Consider the following 25,187-nt stretch of genomic DNA (forward strand, 5'->3'; position numbering starts at 1 on the left):
CTGCTTTGGTGGTAATTAAGAATTACTTACACTGTTGTTGCTTTAGTCAGGCTTGTGTCCACCAAGAAGTGCTGGCACACCCCTGTGCATAGCGAAGAGCACATTGGGAGGTTCCTCACCACTCTGTTCTTGTTAGGCAGGGCCATCTTGTACAAGTACTGCAACTTGCCTCTATTCTTAGAGTACCTTTTTTTTTTTTTTTTTTACTCTGGGTGGGGAGCAGGTCATGCCTAACTAACTAGTACAAAAGTCACCTCCAAGTACCTCACTTTCCTAAGTAATATATACATAAAAATTAATGCAAAAATTACACTTTAAGGGTTTATCTGTTACTGAAAAGTACTCTGTATCTAGCATTTGTGCTTCCAAAAACAAGAAATATTTAGGTCTTTACACTAATATCACTGAGTAATCTGTTTGGGTAAAATACTTGTACCATTAACAAAGGGCAGTTCTCATTTATTTCCAAACACTACATGCTTAATTTTAAAAGTTGTTATATATATATATATATACATATATAACTAAAAGCTGTAAGTTTGGTATACAGAATGCAATTAAGTAGAGCACAGTCTTTGCTGTGGAAACTTTCTGTGGGAAGAAAATCTGGACAGTAACAGAAATTTGGAAGTTAGTTACACATAAAGCAATCCCTTTGATAACTGCCAGTGCTGTTAACAACAATGGCAGCAGCAAGGCCAAGAGATGTTGTTTTTCCATGTTAAAGTTGTGGTTCATTGTTAAAAACAAATCTTACATATGAGGGGAATGTTTATCTGGATGACAGGAACCCTGAAATAGAGCTGGTTTTCATCTGGAGAAAGGAAAAAAACAGCAATGTTTATTACCCATTCCTGTAAATCTTATGAGATCTGTCTCCCTCAAAAACTCACAAAAAGCCAGCACTTTTTTAGGCAAGCACTTTCTAATCATGACAGGAGGCCTCGTCTCTGCTTGTTGGGCTCAAGAGCTTTAGAACATGCAGTAAACAAGGCTTTCTTTTTTATCTGGGACACAGCGGGTAAGGCAGGCTCGAAGGAACAACCACAGAGAGGCTGGTGGAACTGACAAGGAAAGCTGCAAGGTATTAAACAAGATCAAGAACTGTGTTCTGGTACACTGACTACCACAACATTAGCTGAAGAAGATACATATTTGACAAATGTTTAGCTTTTAAAGCAGAATTTAACTTCTACCACTTTCTCCAACATTTCTGAAGTCAAATCAAAAACTTCACCATAGAGACAAAAAAATCTCGTGGGGTCTGAATTAAAAGGCAAGACTTACTCCAGGAACACCACTGAGTAACCAGCCTCTGACCATCCCAAGTGAAGGAAGCAGCTGTAGTGAGGCACCAGGAAAAGCTGTGCAAAAGAGAAAGAGAGGAAAGACCCCAGAGGAAGGATCACATGGAATAGAAAGGTGATTGAAGATGAGACACACACAGGAGCACAAAAATGCTGCCCCTCATCCCTACCTCCACACCTCTTCCAGGTCTTTAGAGGAAATGGCATTCTGCTTTGACAGGAGAGCAAAAGCAAATTATAAAAAAAAAACTACTTTTTGATGTCACCATTCAATACACTAAGTAACTCTTACCTCCAATTCAGGTGGTCTCATATTGGAAAGAATGGATTTTAAAGATAACTAAGCTTTGGGGAAAAAAAGTTTTTTTATAGAAAAAACAGCATCACCTACAATCACCAGGATATTTTAAGGCTCTTAGAATATGCACTATTATTTAAAAATTATGCATGTTCCCTGTAACATTTATAATACTTTAACAAAGATGAATAAATGAAGCACAGCCTAAACTAACGTGTGTATCTTGTGCTATGCCACTATTAGGCAAAAATGAGCTAGAGCTTGTGTGACTTTCTCCAGCCACAGTTTTCTATGTAATCATCTCTCTCCAGCTGGATGACCCACAACTGTTTTAGTGCTGTTAGTGACAGTTGTTTGTTTTCTTCTAAAAACCAAACCAAAACAAAACAAAACCAAAATCTCTGAAACAGTTTCAGGTACTCAGTAGCTGCAGGTACTCTATTTCAGATGAGGATCTAGTTTCTGAGTATTTGGGTGTCCTGAGCAGGAATGCTAAATGCAGTCTTTTAGATATTTCAGCATCTTCTGTCTTACAAAATAAACGTATAACAATTATATTGCTAAATTGTTACCATATTTCACGTTATTTCTCTAGAAGCTGGCCTAAAGATTCTTGGAATTGAAGCAACTAATGAGAGAGTCATGCTTTGACTATTCTGCCTTCTTTGGTGAGGATTAAATACAGAATAGACCTCTACTTCTCTCATGATGATTGCCTATATTTGGGTCAAAAGAGAGTAATCAATTACAAAAACTTTTTTTAAACTGGGCTGCTTAGAGATGCACTATGGATAAAGTTTCATTGTTGATACATTAACAATCTTATTAAATTAAGAAAGAAAGAAAATCGAGTTCCATTTGAATTTTAAAAATTAAAGGTATATTTTTCATAAATATACATATTAAAATGGTCATCTGTCAAAACATACAAATACAAGTCCAAAATAGGTGCCTGCACAAGCAAAGATTTGGCCTTCACTGTTTATGAACAGATGTAACTGTTGTTTGACTCGGTGGTTATATATACACACGCATACCAAGCTGAAGGAAATTACTGAAGTCTGCCAACTGGAGGACAGTGGAGCATCCACTTGGCAGATGTTTATTTCCTGTGCTGTTCACCAAACCATAATTGGCATGTACTGAATCTCTATTGAACTCCAGGGAATGTAATTTCAAACAATAGAAGAAGAAATGTGGGCAACATTCAACAGGAGGATATTTGCGAGAGGGTATCCTTCTGTGGGAGCCAGGAATACTTCAGAGAAATGGATGCATTTCTGTGGGCAAAATGCAGTACTTGATCCCAGAATACTCAAAGCTAGTAGAACTCCATTTTGATAGCAACTTGTACAAAAAAAATAAAAATAAAAAAAAAAAGTACATAGTACCCAAGTCCCAACAGAGCTCCAGCTTGTAGAGACAGTTCTAAGTGTTAGTTTTGGAACTAGCTTGTGTACTTTCTTTGCTCTTACACAATCTTCTCTTAGACTTCTAACAGTAGATCCAGCTCTTCCATAGGTACCCGCACTCTTAATTCTTTTTCAGTCATTAGATCAAGTGTCTCTTGTAGCTGATCAGGGAAGTACTCTATTGCATCCATATACAGTACCTGGAAAGGCAATGGTAAAATGAGAACTTTTTATCTGCCGTTTTTCTATCACAGCAAGACACATAATAGAAAGAGTATGCAGACATGCAAACAACCCTGCAGCAAGAACACAGGAAATATCATACACTTCCTAAAAAGAATACAAACAGAATTTCTACATTCACAGCAGTGCAGATGTTTAACCAAAGCCTTTTCCAACTGTTACTAAACAGTTGTATTCAAAAAGATAAAACTCATAGATCAAGAGGTGCTGGAGCATTTGCAGCATACTCAGCCATCATTTGGGGAGTTGTGGGTGCTCCTTAACACCTTTCTGTTCTGAAATGCAAACAGCCAAACAGCACTGACCACTATGTTTGTCTCCGTTTCAGATCTTTTTTTTTTTTTTTAAAAAAAAGCTGAAGGAAATTACTGAAGTCTGCCATAAAAAAAACAAACAAACAAACAAACCAGAAAATATTATAGTTGCTTTTTGGAAAGCTCTACTTTCATTTCATTTACCCATTATGATAACTACTAAATTATAACTTTTTTTTTTTTAATACAGAACTTCAAAAACTAGAGTACTGATGACAGGCTTATTTTTTTCAATGCTTACTTTTGTCCAAGGACAGTTCTGAATGGCTTTATAAAACAATCCTTTACTTTTTTCTTTTTTTCCTACTGAAACCTGTGTGAGAAAAAAAAAAAAAAAACAACGTTCATAATTCAATACAGTAATAACTGAAATAATAAAACAACTGTCTATGAGACAAAAGAAATTCCCAACGAAAAGCTCGGTGTTCCTCTGTTGAGGAGTCCTTCCTACTATATCCTGTGATAGCTATACAATTGGATAGGTTACAGTGATGACTACCTGTGTAATCAAAGAGATGTCCTTAGGGCGTTTCAGTGTTTTACTCGTGAGACAAGTAGTAGAACAGAGAGCAGCAGCAGAAGCTGCCACTGAATATTTCAGTTGAAGCCAGTGCCTTTGCCTGTATTTCACAGTAATATTGCAATGGACAAGAGTGTGCATCACTACCCAGAACTTACACCACAAAAAAGCATCTCTGGTACCGTGAAGGTGATAATATATTATTTTTGTGCACTGAAGAGACTATACCCATATGCTTTTTCACTCCAGATAAGCTTGTTACGGTTGGATAGCAAAAATATATTAAATGCATTGAGATGTTTGGAGAAGAAGAGCTCTTCAGGCACAAAATCACATTTTCTCTTGTTCTGACTGTTGCTAAAAATGAGCAAGTTCCCTTGTTAATTCTTAAAATCCAGAAATTCTTTTGCATATTATTGTGATGTTGGTTGCAGAAACTTGTGCTGTTCAGGTGTCCTGATCTCCCTTTGCCGAATAGTGATGCATGTATACAAATAACTAAAAAGGGGATGCAAAGAGGATTGAGCCAGACTCTTCTTTTCAGTGGTGCCCCGTGCCAGAACAAGAGGTGAGAGGCACAATCTGGATCTCAGGAGGTTTCATCTGAGCATCAGGAAGCACTTTACTGTGTGGGTGACTGAGCACTGGCACAGGTTGCCCAAAAAGGCTGCAGTCTCCCTCCCTGGAGATCTTCAGAAGCCATCTGGACACGGTCCTGGGCAGCCTGCTCTGTTAAGTCCTGCTGAAGCAGGGGGGCTGAACCAGATGTCCTCCAGAGGTGCCTTCCAACCTCAGCCATTCTGGGATCCCGTGAAGTTATACAAGATCGGGATCTAGCTTTGACTGAAATATCAGAGTCCTTACAATTTCCATACAGAACACTAAAGTAGGTCTAAGATATGAATACAAGTCATCACTGCTTATTTATATAAAAATCATAAAATCCTACATTCCTTCCTTAGATTTGCTTCCTTTTTTCTTAAATTTTGCTACCCTGACCACTTGCCTCTATATTGTGAGACAGACCAGGGGGAATCCATCTATTGATATCTCATGAAATAAGTTTTACTTGTGTGAGAGGGCAGCCACAATAACTTACATGCACCTGTATTAAAACCACACTGTCAGAAGCTATCACTCCTTCTGATCTTTATGAAGGAAATTTTCCCTAATATGCCAAAAAATAAGCAGCATTACAATTCACAAATAAGTCACCTTGAAAATCATACAGCTATGGCACCATTCAGTGTTTCTTTTTTAATATATCATCGTAGCTGTGCCCATAAGAAATTCCAGACATGGTAGATGTAGTAAAATGGATACACTCTTCTTACCAGAAAGTTCAAATACATCCTCCACAGCAGCGGGCAATGGGTACCATTTTCACTCTGAATGGCATGTTCAAATAGAGCTATAATCCTATTTGTTAATCCAGTTTCAGGAATAGTATAATATATTTCACCAACATCTGCCCTGAAACAGAGAGGGGAAAAAAGAAAAACATAATCACTTAAACACAAGATAAAGGACCACGTTCAGACGTAAAGATCAACATACTGTCTTCTGTTCACACAGCACTGTATATGGACAATTTTGCATTTCATGCTGTGAACTCTGAATGTCATAAAACTGATTTTTAGCACTTCCTAATCTAATCAACAGTTTTCTAAATAGGAAATTCCATTGAAAGTAGCTAAATGAGATATTTTGTGGAAATTACAGCATGCTGGAAAATTAACCCTGTTCAACTGGAGATGATTTTTCTGAGGATAATTATCTGCTATCATATAATCTTAAAACACTTACCTTAGTGTTCATTCCAGACATTGTATCATTCAAAACTTGGCAAAGCAGCTCAAACCAAATGCAAGTCTAGATCAAGAAGCCTTCTTTTGGTACCCAGGCAAGTCTGCTTAAATTTACCTTTGTAAGACCATCTGTAGGTCTTGTATCAAGCCCTAGGTTACAGCTCTGGATGTCAACTGTGATTGGAACAGGAAACCAGTTTCAAATCCCACAAGTTCCAGGCCCAACACAAAATGTTTTTGATGTTTTTCACTGAAGCATTACTTTCTATCTACAGCTGATACAGACTGTCTTATTTTTGATGCTTGTGTTGGAAGAGCCTGGAGCACTCACGGCAGCATCACCTCTCTTTCTGCATTTTTGTATCCTGGCAGCTTGCTCCACTCAAGCTTAGTGCTCCTCATTTGACTCTTTCTTCAAGGGTCTTTAAGGTCATGTTTCCTCTCATCATAACCTTAGCCATTGCAGAATGTGATGTAATGTACTCTCCATGGAGCATTGTATCTCACCTTGGTTTATGTATGCTACTGTTTTACTCTTGATTTTCATTTCTTTCATGAATTCTATGCATTTAAACATGAAGACATGAGAAACAGAACAAGAAACAGTCACACATACTACAGACCTTTGCTTAGTTTGTCACAACATTATAAAACATTATTTTTAATTCATGACTCACAGGCCATTTATCTCCTTTGCAGTAGTTCAGCTGCACTCTTGCAACATCCAGCTTGTCCCTATACAAATGTAATTTACAGGAACAGCCATGCTAGCAGAAAACAATCTGGAAAGGAGCTAAATGTCACAGAGAAAATCACCACTCTGGAATTTTAACATGGGTTTCCAGTAACGAGAATGAAAACCATCATATTGTCAGTCTGCAATTAACGGTAAATCAAATCACAATTGTCCTTTACATTTGATGGCAGTAGAATTTTTACTACAATTTAGGATCACAAACCCTGACAGCTCAGGAATGTCACTGCTACGAGTGCATGCCTGTTGCCAGACTGAGGCAATCAAAGCAGTGGGCACATCATCATTTTAAAGCATACTGATAATTTCATCAAGTGCTAATATTGTATGCTTACAGCTATGGAAAGCCTCCAGATAACATTTTCCTAGAAATCTCTGTTGCTATGTGCAGACACAAAGAACCAAGCTGGCAGTATTGTAGATACATAGGTAGCATGGCATAGGTAGCTCCTAGCAATGGGTTGACAAGAGACTAAGGTTTAAGAACAAACATATACCTCTATTCCTCACATTTCTTACCCCTTTTTTCTTTCCTGGGAGCGTAATACCCAAGCCCAGACCACACCACAAATTCAGGAAATTTCCAGCCTCTTCTACCTAGCAACAGCCCCATATAAAAACCAAACCCTCAAGTACTCACTATGGAAACAGATCTGCTACCACTGTATTCTGCGACTCAGGAGTAAAGTAGGGCAGTGAGCTCAGACAGAAACCAATATAGCTCTGTTTTACACTCCTTTTTGCTGTACATATTAAAATTCAGCAGTTTATGGGCTCATCATGTCTACTCTGGCCATCTAGGCAGGCTCTTAGTCATTTAAAAATCATGCAAGTAAGTATGTACCATCCTGATGTCAGAGCCGAGCAATCAAATACAAGCAACACACAATCTGAGCCAGCAGAAAGGACATGAGACTAGAACCTAGGCCTTTAATTTTGTTCAGGATTCTATCACCAGCTCGCTGTCTGGTCTCAAACAAATAACCCTCCCTAGTCATAGCATCTTCATCTGCAGAAAAGAACGACAGCATTTTCTCTCCTTTGTTACGTGATCAGACAGAAAAAAAAAGCGTTATCACAAGGAGCTGCAAGATATTACCTCTGGACGTGCTCAGTAAGTTTTTTTCTCATTTGCTCTGCTTGGATTGCAAACAGCCACGGCTCTAAAGAGCTGGTAGACCTCGTGACACCATCAAAAAACCTTCGTGCTTTGCTAGCACTGTGAGACTTCCCTTGGACCTGGATGTACGATCTCCAGAGGGACTGGTTGCTAGGATATCTCCTCAGCGCCTCCGTTAGGGCCTCTCGCAAAGGATTCAAAGGATAAACGCTAATTTTCATGTGGAACCTGAGTAAATTTGTGTGCAGCAGTGTGACAGCTTCAAGAGTGGTGGGAAGATTTTGAACGCCAGAATTCATTCCGGTATTTTCACATTTCTCTGGAGCAGGAACTTGAAGCTTTTCCGAAGCCTGTGCATATACCAATACCGCAGCATCAATCCCAACAGTCAAGTACTGGAACACTGCGTAACAACCAACCAAGTTAACCAGCTGGTTAGACTCACCGACCTGATCCCGATCAGAAACCGGTGTTTTATTTAAATAATCTTGCAGTGCATGCTCATACATCTTACGAGCTTTCAGGACATTAACAGATAACACTTGTCCATTATAGGGCACATACGGTCCACTTTCAGTCAATTTAGTCAATATATGAACAGCGCGTGACGTGACAGCTCCTTCCAGGCTTTCCAGGAGTTCCACTTCCAGCTGAGCATAAAGCAGACTGAGGCTGCACAGCTTGGGACTCTTCAATCCTCCCGTCTCTGCTGTGCTCAGAGCTGTGTCAAATACCTTCCTAGCATCAGCAGTGTTTCCAAGCAGCCATTCTAGGTAGGCATACAGTTTCCAGAGGGAAAGGTCATTTCGGTTGTCAGGTGCTTTAAGGAGATTCTTGGCCAATTTTTTACTTTTCCTTCCTTGTGCTTTCAGCTTCTTCTTGTTTTTTGTTTGGAGACACTGAACTACCTGCAACGAAGAATAAACAGAACACATTTTGAGAGAGGTGAGAAAAAAGAAAAGAAAAGAAAAAAGAAAAAAAAAAAAAAACTCACAGCATTTTGATTTCATTACTGCCTTTGTTTTCATATTGTTCCATATTTCACCACTGGCCAGAGCTGTTGCTACTGAATACTGTAAGTTGTCAGAGCTGCCTGTTGCCAGCTTCCTCCAACATACCCAAATTGCACAGGCTTATCATCCTCATGCCTGGCACTGCCATTAAATATTATCAAATTCCACTTGTTTAAAAGGCCAACTCATCCAAAAAAGGAGTTGCTATCCTGTAATGGTTGAGAAGAACTAAATAAAAATCCCTGTCTGGCTAGATGCAGCTTATGACCAGCACAAATAAATCTTCACGTAACTTTCACAGCAGAAATCTGCTGGGGAAAAAAACCTGGAGATTTCATGGGAAACCTTCTGGTTAGATGATGTTTGGGTAAAAGGCAGAGAACTCTTCCATAAAGAAACACAAAATTAAACTTTCTGAAGTGCTAAGAGAAACTGCAGTCTTTTGGGCATCTATTGGGCATCTAAGTGAACAGTTTCACTTAAATCCAGATTCAAGTGATAAGGCGTTATTTCCTTCAATAACACTGCAAAAGTAACTTGTAAAGGAAGCAGCGGGTTTCTTCATAAGGTGCTAATATCATGGTATGGGGGATTATGCACTTTGGGGGATTATGCACTTTGGGGGATTATGCACAATATATTGATGAAAGTTCTTGGCTCATTCACTTTGCCTTGTAAAAAGAACAACTTGCATCCACTCTTGTCTAGCATATGAAGTATCATATAGCAGTAGACAATATGTTAACATTTATCTAAGACTGCAAGAAATACTTTACTACATGAAAATATGCTTCTGTATAAAATGTACTGAAGAACAGGGTTTGTTGTTTGTTTTTTTTTACCCTTTTTTCTTTTGCCCCCAGGGCAATCTTAACTGACACTTACTGCTTTGAATACTCAGTCCTCTAAGACAATTTTCCTGAAAAGTTATTCTAATTAAACATAAACACACAAGGAAATCACACATCACAAAAGCAGTTATATGCAGATTTCTCATTACCTTAGATATTTCATACTGTAACCAACAAGTGGACAGGTTAGATTTTTCCTTTCCTGAAAATAGCAGGTATAGAGCATGAAAAACATTCTGTATGAACTCCTCTCCATCCTTATAGTGGCCTATATGCTGTCTGCCTCTTAGCATCGTGTCCATATGACCAATACTGTTGAATCCAGATAGTGGCACATCAATAGAAGTCAGTGGCTTTTCATCAGAAAGTACATTGTCAAAGATGTTATTTTCGTCCATGGCAATATAGAGGTTGGGAGGAAAGAGTTTACTTATACATGGCACTCCCAGGAATTGCAAAAATGAGTACAGTAGTTGATGTTGAAGGTCTGGATTAGAAAGCTGGATCATGGATGGTCCAAGATCATCAAATAAAACCTTTAAAACAAAAAACAAATCAAAACTCAATTTATGCAATCAAGTAAAATCAACAAACCTACGTAACTAAAGAAACTTTTGAAGTCAATAAAGATTTATAATTACTATTAAATGGTAAGGGAAAAGCAATGCATTTTCCCAGTCAGATGGTAAATTTGCTCTCGAGAGATTTCTTTGCTCTAGATTATCAGAGACCCATACAGAACACTTACACAATGAAAGTCTAAAAATATATTATTGATTTTTCCAAATAAAAATGCGTTAAAAGGCCCAATCAATGTCTGACTTTACCTTTTCTCCCAAGAAAAAAAAAGTCCAAATATCTGACTTGAATCTAAATTCAGGCAACAAAACTTTTGTTTATTTAATGTGGATATCATCTTAAACACAGTCTGTGATATTTCCATATACAGCTGAGAGAAATCACAGAACAGCAAGGCTATTCACCTACAGCCCAAAGTTTACCATGAGGTTCCTATGGATTTCAGCAGTCTCAGCACAAAACCTAAGGTGACTTTTGAATTCCAAACAAATGAAAAAAGAATTACTCCTCTGAAAGTATCTGTTGGCAATGAATCCAAACATAAAGCTAATTTTATCTCCCACTGTTTATTATATTAGAGTGACCTGTCTTTCTGGATCTTCACAGTCTTCTTCAGTTTGGTTTTTGGTTTTGTCTGGCCTCCAAGGTAGCCAATGTCTTGCTTCACGAGAATATTCAATATCCAGCCAAATGTGCCACTTGGGGAGAGTTTTATCCTTTATTTCTTCATCTTCATCTATCTCTTCTTCATCATCATCATCTAAAAACAGATCAAAACACCCACACAAATATTAAAGAAAAATTAATCTATCACATCCAAAGACCAGACTTGACATATAATTTAGCTATTTTTAAAATGCCTGTTTTTATTAACATTGCATCTGTTTCCAAGATGGAGCTGAAAATTTCCACATCATAGTTCTGGGTTTTGACATCATCTCTGTAAGTGCAGGTTTCCAACCTATTTGAATCAGTAAATCAGTGTCAGCACCCAAACTTTATCACAGAGATAACAATAAATCCTCAGCAGGCTGTGGGGCACTTAACAACAGCAGTTTACAAGCCACAGCAAAGGGCCAGTAGCTACTTTTTTATGCAGTTTAGTTTCTTCACTTCATATCTGGGCATGGTATCTCAAACGCACTCTATGAACATTCATGTGCATAAAACATTTTACTTACGTTTCCTCAAAAAGCATTATCACAATGTTGAAACATTGCAAACTAAGACTGACAACGCTGCTTTAAAACACCTGGTATTTTTCAAAATTTTAAGCAACACACAACAGAAACGACCATTGTAGTTAAACATATACAAACAAAAGTATTTAATCTCATCCTACTTTTCTGATAATCCTTTTGGTACTTAGACGTTATCAGCACATTTTTCCTGTGATAGGTATATATTGATTCCTTGCTGTAACTGATAAGTCCTTCTAAGTTAATGTTAAGGGGATGCTTGTAGAGACTTCCTTGTTGCTCCAAAAAAAAAAAAACTTCCTCAAAATTTATGGTTACCTGCACTATTTTTTTTTTGGTAGTAAATCATGCCATTTTTACACCATATCCAAATTCTTGTTGTGATGTTTACCATTAACTGTGTGAAACATTCCCAATTCACAACACATAAATTTCCAGTAAAATAAACTGATGGCAGCAATGTTTTTACTCACTGTGCCCTTTCTTTCCTTTCCCTGGTGAATTATAGCCACTCCTTTCACCAACTCCTCTAGGAAAAACGACAGCATTTCTACAATCTAACCAATGATTCAGCTGTAATCTTTAATTAGGTCTGTAAGACTGTCTTTTTTTTTTTTTTTTTTTTTTTAAACTTCTGAGCTTGATAGCAAGGGGGAATAGCACTTACACCATACATGCTGGACCTGCCCTAGACCAACAACTGTTCTCTATAATGAGTCTTCTCAGTTTGTGAGCAAAATGGCCACAGTCAACAGCAGCGGAAGTGCTGACCTCAGTTTAGGGACAGGTAGTTTTCATTTTAACCCAGGGACATGGGAAACACAGGGTCATTTCTCACTTCCTTTATTAAAAGCAGAGCCAAACTTGCTTCATTAGAGTTGCTGCTTCAGCAGGAGCAGCAAAACAAAGCCAGTTCATCTTTGGTCATCTTTGGTTCCAACCCCCTGCTTCCCTTCAAGATGCATCTGTTTGAGAAATAGTTCTTGACATTAGGGGAGGCGTTGTAGAAGAGAGGACAGGGTGGCACTAAGCAGCAAGGAGGTGTTTTCTGAATCCCTTGCTGAGACAATTGCCTTCAGTTTTACATGTTCTCTATCCAAGAAGCACTCCAGCCAGGTGAAAAAGCAATTCCTTCATTCTGTTGTCAAGAATGAGAGAAAGGGAAAGTTTTCCTCTTACTGCTACTGTATTATTTGCTATAAGAAACTGAACTCTTTCAGATATATGCTCCTAGGAACAAAATTATTAAGTTTGGAAACTTTTAGGCAACTATCATCTAAATACTACAATCCCACCTGCTGTATCAATATGCAGAAAGGGTCTTAAGGAAGGTATTTTCCTTCCACTTTAATAAGTGGGAATGGGTCTCAACCATGTACTTGCACTTGCAGCCTTTCCAGAGGATGTGCCATCCTCTCCCTCAATTCTAGTCCCTAGGAAAGACGACAGTATTCCATAAACAACACGGTACACAGAATACTCAAAAACATGCTTTTCCCTGACAGGTATGATACAGTTTACCTTGATCGTGGTAAATATTTTTGAAAACTTGTATGCAAAAACATGAGAAGAAACAGCTTTTATCATTCAAAACAAACTGGTTAGAAGAATACATGGGCATAGGAACGACACATATTGACATGGGCATACCAGGTTTGTCAACAGCAATCCAGCCACCCTTTTCTTGTTGGTGCATCCATGCCCTCCAGCCTCTAGCTCCTTTTTCTCCAATTCGTGGTTCTCCACTATCCCAAAAGGGTTCAAAGAATTCCACCTGTTTTTTCAGCAGGGGAAACCAAAAACAAAACATATTTAGAATAATTTTTGCTGTTGTACAGACACTGATTGGATCAATACAGTTTTCCAGACCCCTACAGTCACTCATTGGTGAGCAGCTTCTGTATCTAAAGATTTTGTTAGATGCTACTTAAGAAGCTGCAGCAACACCTGAGTACTTTGGTTATGTCTGTGGCACAGCACAACTGTCATCAGCTCTTCTCTTTAACATAAGGATTGTTTTTAAAACAAACAAAAATTAAAATCGTATTAAGCTTTTACAGAATGCGGAAGACTCTTGTGCCAAATATCCTATTCAGCTTCTTCAAGGGTAAAGATCTGAAGTCCCCAAGATGTGGCTTTCAGAACCCAAATCTCCTTTCCTCCCCATCTTTTTTGGGACCATGAAGAATTTGGATAATAGAATGATGATTTAGACAATCATACTCCTATGATCAAATCAAAATGCTACACTTGGACATAAACATGAGTGGACTGAGGATAAGAGGAAAAGATCAGTAAGGCCTTTTATTTCTCAGATTTCATGTGATCAACAATCTCAGGGCACCTTCCAGTGAATCAGAAGTTCAGGGTTGTAGTTCTTCACTGCTTGTATGCAATCTATCACCTTTAGACTGATCAATTCCTCCCCTGCATTGTGTATACTTTGCTCTAATAACCATCTCTCTCCTACTTCATGCTTCTGCTGTGTACCAAACCTTGGCTTGGACATTGGGATGCGACTCAAATACAAATATTAACAACAAAATTTACTGTAAGAAAAATCAGCATCACTGTATGAAAAAATGCAGGGTTTACAAATCTAATTCTACTCCTTATGGATTTATTCTTTGCAAAAAGTGAGAAAGTAAACTGTGAAAACTGTATGGAAGCAACTAATTCAAGACTGAGTCATTATTCTACAAGAGGGCAGAATTAAAGATGTTCCACCAGCTGTAAATCTGGCATTTTATTATTTTCAAGAACTGCACTTTCCAACTAGACTTTGTCCTTTTAATTTAGGTTCCTTTCCATCCTGCCTTCTTAATAGATTTAAACACTACAGGTAATCTTACAGTCTTTTCAAATGGTTGGAAGTGTAACAGGGTTTTTTTTGTTGTTATTTGTTTTTTGTTGTTGTTGTTGCTGTTGGTTTGTTTGTTTGTTTGTTTTTTTGTGCAACTATGCCAAGTGTTCCATCCTGCATGATAATTATAATTAAAGTCTACACTTCCGGCATTTTAAGAGGACACCAGTATTATTTAAAGTAAAAGATTGCTCCATTGATGGGCAACAGCATCTAGAGGGCAAAAAATAATGTCTTAGCAGTGGATGCTGGAGAAGGTGGGGATAATCAAAGGATTTTGGGGAGAACTTCTAACTTTGGGGAAAAGAAGCAGGAAAGCACTGACTGCCAACACTCTGGTCAGCCAGCCGAATTTTCTCTGTCATTTTAGTTAGAAAGAAGACAAGGTATGACTGGTCATTGCACTTCCATTATATACAGAAGCAGCAGCAGTTTGGCATGTAGTTCCAGAGGACCCACAATATTTTTCCAATGCAGACACCACCTTGAAGAGTCACAAAGTCAGTTGCAATTCAAAGTATTTTCCTTATGTCCTTAAAATTCATCAATATTTTTCTGCTGCAGCATTCTCTGTAATGCACAAGGACATAAACCCATTTAAATGGAAATTGCTACCTGTCCCTTTGTTGGCAGATCTTTTACACTGTCAGGTTTAAAGAAGGTGAAGTCAATCAGAGCCTGAAACAAAGACACTGCTTTCTCAGAATGGCCAGCCTGTCGCAGGAAGTGGCATTGCTGAATAAATATAGCTGTAAAGGAAAGGAAAGAAAGTTTTGTCTTTATTTCAAATAAATTGTTGTTGTTAAGTATTTTAATAAAGCCCACAAATACACAAAAGACATACATGAAGTGCTGTGGAGAATAATTGTTCTGGAACAGTGTCAAAATCCAAAACATAGGAGTAACTGACATAAAAGCATGTCAAAATTATTGTAGTCTGTAGTTAACTTCAAGTCCTCCCACTTTAAATGTGCTAAACAGATGCCATTTTATTTTCCTTTATGAGAGTCTGGTCTTTTGGCCAAAGCATTACTGCTTGAGATTAGCGAATCATCCTGTCCCTTGCTCTTCAACAAATTATTTCTGTAATCATTGTCATACCCCTACTACACACTGAGCCTCAAATCCCAGCTTATACAGGAAAGAATAACCTCAGATTTTCTATTCATATGTTTGCAATGACAATTTTAGGACAAAAGAAAAGAGCTAGAAAAATAACATATTAAAAACAAACAAACAAACTACTACTAGATAATGCAAGGACATTTCAGAGATATTCCAATACTCTAAATAACATTCAACTCTTAACAAAACAGGGGCTGTTTGACAAAGTGCTTTAAATTATAATTTTTGCAACAAATAAGACAGATAATTCATTGATAGTTTTGAAAATAGTTACTCAAATGCTGCTTTGTTTAAAAACCTTCAAAACCAAAACAAAGTATGTATGTGTCTAGATACACAAATGCAACTTCATAGGTTTATACAAATTATGATGACTTTATCTCTTTATATTGAGTGGCAAACAATTTACTCCTCTTGTTCAGATTTACACCAGATATGCGCACACAAAAATTTGAATTCAGCTAAAATATACGAAGTAAGCGTTCCATTAATCTTCCTGCAAGGTCATTCTTTCTGACAACAAAGACTTAAATACCTTCAGAAATCTCATTAAACAACAAGAAGTGTGCTAAGTGTCTAATAGAATCTTCCAAAGTATTTTAATCAGTTTAGGCACTTATTCCATCAATTTTGGTATCCAATTGCCACTGAAAAAAATTGTTGCTTCCCAGTTCAACAGCTTCCAACTAATGAACATTGATTAAAATGTTCTGAATGAAGAGAATATCTCATCAGGACTTGCTGTCAAACTGGAGCCAGAAATAACTAATAGCATAAGACTTTCTGCATGACAAAAAAGAAAACTGAAGAAATGCAAAGATCAGTGTTTTCTTTGTGATAAAAACTGAAAATAACATGCATACATATTTAATTTGGTTTACGATGCTAGGACACTTCTAGAGCTGAACCTAGAAGGTATGGATGTTTCTCCCCAACTGGTACATATAATTTGAAAAACAGGACTGCCTTTCTACAGCAGAACTTGAGGATGCTTATTTTCTCTTGCTTTACATTAACAGATCCTAGTAAATTTAAAATGTTACAAGATAAAAATATTTGAAGACTGATCTATAATTTTAAATACATCTTTACCTTTCTTCATGTTTAAAAAATACACTGATACTGTTTTGAAGCAGATAGTATCATGCACATAATTGAACACTAGATGGCACAGTCCACCACTACTTAAACTTAGCTCTTACACTTTATCATTATCAAAGGTTGATGATAGAAGCCTACATACATCTACCCCTAATTCGTGAAACTCTTAGTAGATTTATGTTAACAAAAATTTGTAGTTTTCTTAGTTCAAACTTACCTCAAGAATTACAAATAGTTAAGGAACTAAAAATAACAATAATAAAAAAAACACTTTCAGACCAAGAAGACCCCCCTGGAAGTTTCTCCACTCCTATTACTTGAATTCCAAAGTGTCTGTATGGGTGGGGTGGAGTGTGTGTGGGGAAGATATAACAGAAAAAAAAAGTTCTTGACAGAGCTTTTAAACAATTCACTATAGTGCTAATACAGGACAAGTAGAAATTAAGAGTGAACAGAAACACAAGAAAAGTTGAGTTGTTTTTTCAACCTATTTATATGGGTAGACTTGCCAACAAGCATGCTTTGTGAAAAATGTTTCAACGTAACATATTAAACTAGTCAAAGGGACCATATTGAAAAACATTTTTTTCACAAAATATTTAACAAGTAAATATGTTCTGTGCAGAAAAAAAAAAAAAGGAAACCTTCCTGTTTGAAAAAAATATACATGTAGAGGCTGAATAAAACATTTGTCCCAAGAAACATCTGTTGTAGTTGATGTACAAAGTGAATGAAGTATTAGAAGTCAAAGCCCGTAATTAGAACATCAGAAGATACCAGGCAGTACAACAGCCACCTGCCAGTAGGGGACTTTTCCTTTACAAAACATTTTCCAGCTCTTGATCCAAAATGAATCAGAAGACCACCATAAGAGATCCAAAGAATTTAAGTTATTTTGTAACACAGCATTGGCATCATAATCTTAAAGTCAAGACTGCACATTGCTTAACAGATAGCATTATTGTTCCAACAGCACTTTCAAGATTTGGACGAAAATAGAAGTTTCTTGGACTATGCCACAGATGAAAAAGCATGAACTACAGCATAATAGTCTCTTCTAGCTTTAAAATGTATTTTAAAGAAAAATAATCCAGATTCATAGTGACACTAATATTTTCCTCCTCAGCATATCCATAGATTAACGATCACAATGACCCTTTGAGTTTAGAGAAGCATAATTGAAACGGGATATGACTTTCATTTGGTTCCAGACAAATTTAAAGCCTGTGCCAGAACTGAGCACAAACCTGTTTCTTGCCTGGATCCTGTCCAGCATCCTAACCATCTGACTAACTTTCCTTCCAGGCATAATTATATAATAAATTTTAACTTGCAGATAAATGCATACAATAAATGTAAATGGCACGATTATATAGCATTGCAGTTCAGAATTCTGAATGCATTCATTGTAACTCTCACAAAAATTTCACATTATCCTTTTCTTTTCTGGATAAAAGTAATTAAAAATAAAACTTTTGAACAAGAGGTAATTTCTCTCACAACCAAACTTTTTTTTTAAAAACACTTTTCAAAGATAAAAGCACCTCTCTTGGCTGCTGGCTGCAATTCTTAAGCCTTGCCGTTGTACTGTAAACCACTCAGGACATTATACTTGGATGGTGTATCACAAACTCATCTGGGGAAGGGAAGCATCTGCCGTACCCATATTTGGTTGGAATGTCTGCTTCAATTCTCAGCTAAGAAAACAAGATGCCAGCATTTTGAAGAGAATAAAATTTTCCTATAACAGATAGGAAAGTCTGTTCTTACAGAGAATGTATTCAACTCTTATGAAGACCTTTCTGACCATACCACAAAAGAGAGAAAAACTTCCTTACCTAGCATAGCTTCTTCTGTGCCTGGCAGTGGGGGATGTGACACCATGCTGCCATCCTGTACAGCTGCCAGCGTAGTCAAGCATTTTCCATAGAGCCCATTGATTTTTGAAACAGAAAAGGTACTGAACTGACTTTGACAGAACAGAAGATATTTCTTCCACAGCTCTGGGTTATTGGGATGTATGAAAATTAGCTTCTGCCATTCTTTGATCAAAGCTGGTGGTTCCCAGAATTCTGTGCAAACCTTCAACCTGGCGAGTTTCAGATCAACATTACCTGGATTGCTTTCAATTGCCCTCTCTAAAATAGCTAGTTTCTTTTCTAAGATTAACTTCAGTGATTTTCTTCTTACTTCCTGCTCTCCCATACTTGCATAAGGGCTAGGTCCTCTCATTAATTCATCCTTTAAACAAAACAAAGATCATAACAACATTAGGAACAACCATCATGAGAAGAACACTGACATTTGTGAAAATGAATTAACAGCTCATTCTTTTCTAGTAAATATATATAGTCCTAAACAGAGGAAACTGAAATACATTTGTGTATTTATTACTTAATAATGAGCAATCATGTCTGTCAAAAAACATACCTGAAAAGAAACAAATTCCATCCAAGCATTAATATCTCTTGGGTTTTCTCTGACTTTCTTGTTGTATTCTTCCACTTTTGTCATTAGAATGGGGTTAACATTTATCGCAGACTCCTGAAATGCCTGCTGTGTATTTACAGGCTCATGTTCTGCATCTTTGTTTCCTTTTCCTTGCAGCCACACTGTAGTTGATGGATCATAAATCCCAAGAGGGTTTACCTCTGTTGTGTCAGAAGGATCACTGCTTTCCATTTGGAAAACTGGTATAAAAGCAGCTGAGTCAGATGGAGAACTTTTATTGCAAACAGGAATCCCATCTGTGTTTAATGTCTTCACATTGTTCTTTGAAAAGTAGCGCTCAGGTCGCCTCTGTGATTGCTTCTTTTGGGATGCAGGACTGTCCCAAGTTATACATTGTTTCTTTGCATCTATGCCAAGACAGGACTCTCCTTTCCTTTTATATCTTAAAAGGAAAAATACAGTTAAATGTATTCTAAAATACATGTAAGAAAGGATAACTCCTTTTTGAAAGGAAGTATGAAACTATGAAACAGTACTTTAATCCAAATTGACCCAAATAGCATATGCAGAGAGCTTCAAAAGTTTAAGAACTTGGGAACTCTCTCTTTAAGTCTTTAATTTATTTATTTTTGCAGTGCCATCAGAACTTCTATCATTTAAAGCTTTTTTTAAGTTCAACGATGGCCATCCTACTTCCAGAAAAAAAAATATTTTTTCCTCCAATCAATTTAAACCATGTAGACATACCTGGACAAAGATCAACAGACAACATTATTTAATGGTATTTAGATTAGATTATTTTAAAGTGAATAATTAGACAACAGCAGTTCATCTGGTAATTTTTCTTTTGCATCCCTAAGCCTTTCTCCATCTTATAAGCCAACCAGAGGGGGAAAAAAAACAGATTCATGAAGGCCACAATGAAGGCTACGGACTAACAAAGAAAGATGTCATTTTAAAATATTACCAAAAATGTCATTTCAATGGCAGATGCAGTGATGTGCAATGCCGAAATAACATTTTCCATCTCAAACAACAGCTGACAACCCAAAGTTGGCAGAAAAGTGGAATGGATTGTAACCAGGCAATTTTACTACACAGGTATACATACTACAAAAATAAAAGACATCAATCCCTCTTCCTCCACAAATAATTACATTATACACAGTAAACACTTTTCCTTGAGAACATGAAGCAAAAAGTGTGCATGCATAATACATAAGCCCAGCGTGAGCTCCCTTGGATGGACTTCTCTGTTAATTCAGGGAAAAGCTCTGAAGCATTAGCATAATACTAGTAACCCACTAAGGATGTTGAATATGTAATTTCATCTACAGCCATTTGAAATGTAGCAATGCATTAAACAGATACTCTTTGGTGTAACGTCTGCATGATCTAACACAGAATCCATTTGCTAAGAAAGTATTTGCACTTTTTGCAAAAATCTCAAACTACTCAAGTAAGTAAATTTCTTGACATTTCTAATACGAGAAATATAGTATCTTCATTTCCCTTTTAGGCACAGAAAAAGAGCAATGAAGAGATCAAAATGTACGACCTGGAGACCATCCAGAACTGAACCTAGAGTTTATGACTTTGAAACCATGCCTTTTGAATGATGCCACCTCCAGATGGCAGATCTAGAGGTTCACATGCCTGTGGTCTACTAATAAAGAATGTTTTAAAAAAGTACTTTATTCCCATTTTTTCATGGCATCTTTTGTCTTCAATGATATTTTGATCCAATACAAAGTTAAATTTTTAAGTACGCTATTAAGTACGCTATAGAAGGTATTTTCTCACCGTCTTGTATAGCTTAGGGATATGGTTTAGTGGGGACTGTTAATGTTAGGTCAGAGGTTGGACTCGATGATCTTGAGGTCTCTTCCAACCTAGAAATTCTGTGATTCTGTGTGATTCATAAAAATTTGAAATGTCAACTATTTCACAACCAGCCTCAATTTAATGAATCTTGAGTTAGTGATTCCATGATAGCTTGCAAACCAATACAAACCAACGTATCGTACCTTGCAATGTCCCCTCGATACAGGGATTTGTAGGCCCAGTTTGCAGGATCTGATTTCTTGTCTATTCTGAAAGTTTCTGCTGTGAAAGCCTGGACGTCATCAAGCCAAACAAAGCGGTTGTTGTTAAGATTTGATGCTTTATCACCTAGACTGAAGAAAACGAGAAGTATATTCTAATTATTTGTGCACATATTCAGCATTTACAAAACCAGGAAACATCGTGTGTGTGTATATATATGTGTGTATGTATGCATATACACACACATATATATGCATACATATATACACACACACACACAATGTGTATATATATACATATGTGTATACACGATGTATACAATGTGTATATATTTATAGCATATACAGGTGCTTATGAACCTGTGCTCTCAGCTCTTGCAAAATCTGCCTTGGAAAAGTAGAAAATAGAGGAAAAGTCAAAGATGGCCTGGAGTACACCCAGCTGTAACAATAGTTCCTCAGTGTGACCACATCCTCACTCCTTCCCCAGGAGCAGATGCAGAATCAGAGAGGCAAAATGGCTGCTCAAGCTGACAAACATGATGAGAAACAGGGAAAGGCGATTTACACAGCCAGTTAGATTGAGCCACTTAGATTGAAAACATCAAAAACCAAAAGACTGAGAAAAACACATGACTGTGTATGTGGTTTGCCAAAGCAGAATACTCAATGCGTTTGTAGAACCTCTTTTACTGCTCAAGGATCATGCTCGTTACTAGACACCTACTATTTCATGCAAAAATGACACCTCCACCAATTACACAGTACTTCAGAGCTCCCAGAATTAACAAAAAAAGATCTGGTAAAACAATTTCAATTGTTTAAATACTCACCCAGATATACTAAGAATAAGAAGTATGAAACATATGGCATATAGCAATAAATGGATGGACATTAAAGAAATATTAAATTAATATAAGCTTTGTCTTAATATGAAGAAAAAAGCAAATGTGAACTCTGTAAGTAAGAAGTTATATTACAAGACAAATACAGCTGTGTTATTGCACTAATTAAGAATAATGTTTAATGCAAGCCCTATCCAAGCTCTACAAGTAAAGCAAGGACCCACGACAGGAAACAAGATGCTTACAAATACACAAAATTAGCCTTTAAACATCTTTTAAAATACTTCATTACACCCATTCGGTGTTTTGTTCTGAAGAACAGTATTTTCCAAAATATTTTAGTCACATTTTTTCAGAAGTGATAAAACAGGTGTTTCTAATTCGACTCTTTTTCATTGTTTTGAACATAGGTTTGATCATTTAAAGCTTAGGAAAAAAAAACAACACACCAGGGGCAAGAATCTCATTCATAAAGTTGAAGAGACAAGTAAAAAAAAACATAAATTTACATTTTGCATAGTATTAATAAGTGCATACTTTGCTGCTGCTTCCTTTTCGCGATTTCTGCCACTTGCTGTAGCTCTGTCCTTGATGTGCTTAGTGTCCAAGTCTGATTCGCTGCTGCTGGAGTCCCCTTTGGCTTTCTTTTCTGTCTTGTAGTGGTGATGCTTTTTCTTTTTCTTTTTCCTTTTCTTGCTTGACTTTTTCAGATTCTCATCTGAATCACTTTCCCCTGACAGCTCTGATCTTGAAGTAGTCCTGCTTGGAAAGGAGTATATATATCTATATATACACTTAGATATCTGAGTAGTAGAACTGTAAAAAGATATCACTGTGAGAAAGCTCATAAACATTTTTACCCTTCACCTTTCTCTACCCTGCCTGTCTTTCTGGAGAAGAGAGTTAACAGCAACCCATAAAACGTAATATACAGTAGAACTGCAGTAAATAACAACTATATTTTTCTCATCTTCTGGAATTGCTGAAAAACAATCTTAAATTTTTAATTGTCAAAGACATTTTGATGCGGGATCTATACAAGTATCCATCTGTTATCACCACCAAATTAAAGAAAATAAATGAGCTGATAAAATCTTGTAACAACTGGGTGGAGACAACTTAGGTCAAGCGAAAAAGATGGTCACCTTTCACAGTGACCCCAAAGAAAAAAAAAGTCTGTACCTTTTCTTTGTTTCATTATGATTTACATAAAAAAAAAAAAATCAAAAAAGTATTTTCAAAATCACTTCCAGCTTAAAAATTCAAATCTTACTTCTTAAGGAAGAATTTTTGGTGACTACTGAATTAATGCTGTCGTATAACAAACTGTAGTAACATCATATAAACATCGTATAATAAAATGTAATAACAAACACTACATGTGATAGACAACTAACTTACTAAGAGATCACACTAAAAGAGGAGCAACAAGGCTCAGTATTCTTAATGAGTCAATAAAAGGAAATGCATTGTTTCAGAAGCAAGGCACCTCCAAAAAGAACACAAAGCAATGTCTTTGTATGAAAGTATGAAGAAAAAAGAATCCATGGGAGAACCCATCAAAATCTTAAAAACAAACAAAAATAATAATAAAAAAAACACAATCAACTACCTTAACTGTATTAATTAGTTTTTATTGAAATGAGAGTGTACCCCAGTAATACATAAGAAAGATTTTTTTTTTACATTCTTTTTCAAAAGTTAAATATGGTGGGTTTATTAGATCATTCTATCTGAAGGGTAATTTGTAAATTCCTTAGTGACAATAAAAGTAGAATATATGACTGATAAATAAAACAGTGATGGCATTTCATTTATACAATATGTGTAAATGTAAACATAAGTATATGAAAGGATGTATTCAACTATGATTTTTATTATAAAGACATTCTGTCTCACTGCCACCAACAGCCAACATAAACACCGGAGCTTGTTTCAAATTAAACATGACTAAGTTTTCAAACTTGGCAACTGCAACTGGATTCTATTAATTATTCAGTTTTAGTTATAGTCTAGATATGTCAAGTACAGCAACTGTTCAAGTGAAGGTATTAAAATCAACCAGTACTTTAACAAATGTGGTGCCCACAACACATATTTGTACAAATAACATAATCGGCCTCTTCAGTGAGCAGCACAATCTATGCTGCTGAAAAACTTGATACAGGTATTACCTCATTAATTCACATCTTCAACTAGTTTTTAAAAAGTAAAAAAAAAAAAAAAAAAAAAAATCCTGTACTTGACTGTGAAATGGTTGATTTAAATGGTTTTCACAGAGAAATCACAAAGATGATGCTTAATCTTTACATTATTTCAAGGGTCACTAAGGACATTCAAAAGCTAATGAAGAATCATCATCATCACTCAGCTCCATTTCCCTGCCAAAATAACAATGATTTAAATGTAGCTGTGAGAAAAAGAAAATTGAAATGTAATTATATAAGTATAACTTCTCATTATTTTAAGTTAAAGGACATGGAAGCATTATTCATACTTTCATATATGACTCAGCTCAGGCCTTTATAAATAGTGAACAGTGGAATGAAAAGCAGCACTAAAAGCTCCTGATTTTGGTCTCCCATAACAAAAGATAAGCAGGACAACAAAAAAAAAAGAGGCTAAAGAGATATTGAAGTATATTCTACCTTATTAGCGGTGATTTTTCAGGGGTAGAATTTGCAACTTCTGTAGTGCGTTGATGCACTAACAGTGCATCTTCGGTAGAGAAGCTTGGGTTACTCAGCCAGTCCAGGTCTGCAGGTGAAGAGAAGCATGAGATCAGTACAAATAAGCTTGCTATGTTTTTTAAAGTTAGGGGTTAATCTAGTCAGCAGACATTTAAATGTGCAGCAAATGTCACTAAGTCACGTGTAATAGTTGAGCACACTGAAGAGCAGTCCATGAAATTTCCATTTAGCAGAACAATAGGTTTCAACCAGGTAAAATATTTAGGAGCCAGGATTCTCTTGGGACATCAATTTAAGCTTTTAAAAAGACACTGTGTAACAATACTTAGAAGTTCATTCTGAAAGCAGGTAATATGTTTCATATACTGCTATATATATATATTAATTTTTTTTAAGTCTCTTTCCAATATTAATTTTAACACTTAAGGACTCAAAGAGTATAACTGAAAAATCACAGAATCACAGAATCACAGAATTTTCTAGGTTGGAAGAGACCTCAAGGTCATCGAGTCCAACCTCCAACCTAACGCTAACAGTCCCCACTAAACCATATCCCTAAGCTCTACATCTAAACGTCTTTTGAAAACTTCCAGGGATGGTGACTCCACCACTTCCCTGGGCAGCCTGTTCCAGTGCCTCACAACCCTTT

At 36.6% G+C, this 25,187-nt stretch overlaps 1 protein-coding gene across 4 annotated transcripts in view; it reads right to left on the reverse strand.

Annotated features, from left to right (window-relative positions):
• Window positions 1-2,439: 2,439 nt before the first annotated feature.
• Window positions 2,440-25,187, reverse strand: part of NRDE2 (NRDE-2, necessary for RNA interference, domain containing) — a 29,434-nt gene continuing 6,686 nt past the window's right edge. Inside the window, exons 2-14 of one of the 4 annotated variants that reach the window (XM_084286982.1) lie at window positions 24,497-24,605; window positions 22,386-22,607; window positions 20,986-21,135; window positions 18,938-19,400; window positions 18,346-18,748; window positions 14,897-15,030; window positions 13,069-13,192; window positions 10,804-10,979; window positions 9,790-10,176; window positions 7,756-8,684; window positions 5,429-5,567; window positions 3,816-3,887; window positions 2,440-3,217 (exon numbers count right to left, since the gene is read on the reverse strand). In XM_084286982.1, the coding sequence (XP_084143108.1) occupies window positions 3,092-3,217; window positions 3,816-3,887; window positions 5,429-5,567; window positions 7,756-8,684; window positions 9,790-10,176; window positions 10,804-10,979; window positions 13,069-13,192; window positions 14,897-15,030; window positions 18,346-18,748; window positions 18,938-19,400; window positions 20,986-21,135; window positions 22,386-22,607; window positions 24,497-24,605 (3,434 nt within the window). In that variant the 3' untranslated portion in view covers window positions 2,440-3,091. Of the gene's footprint in view, window positions 3,218-3,815; window positions 3,888-5,428; window positions 5,568-7,755; window positions 8,685-9,789; window positions 10,177-10,803; window positions 10,980-13,068; window positions 13,193-14,896; window positions 15,031-18,345; window positions 18,749-18,937; window positions 19,401-20,985; window positions 21,136-22,385; window positions 22,611-24,496; window positions 24,606-25,187 lie in introns of those variants that run through there. The other 3 variants (XM_084286983.1, XM_084286981.1, XM_084286984.1) reach the window with 3 other exon arrangements.

Source organism: Netta rufina (assembly GCF_964035555.1).
Source record: "Netta rufina genome assembly, chromosome: 5".
Lineage (NCBI taxonomy): Eukaryota > Metazoa > Chordata > Aves > Anseriformes > Anatidae > Netta > Netta rufina.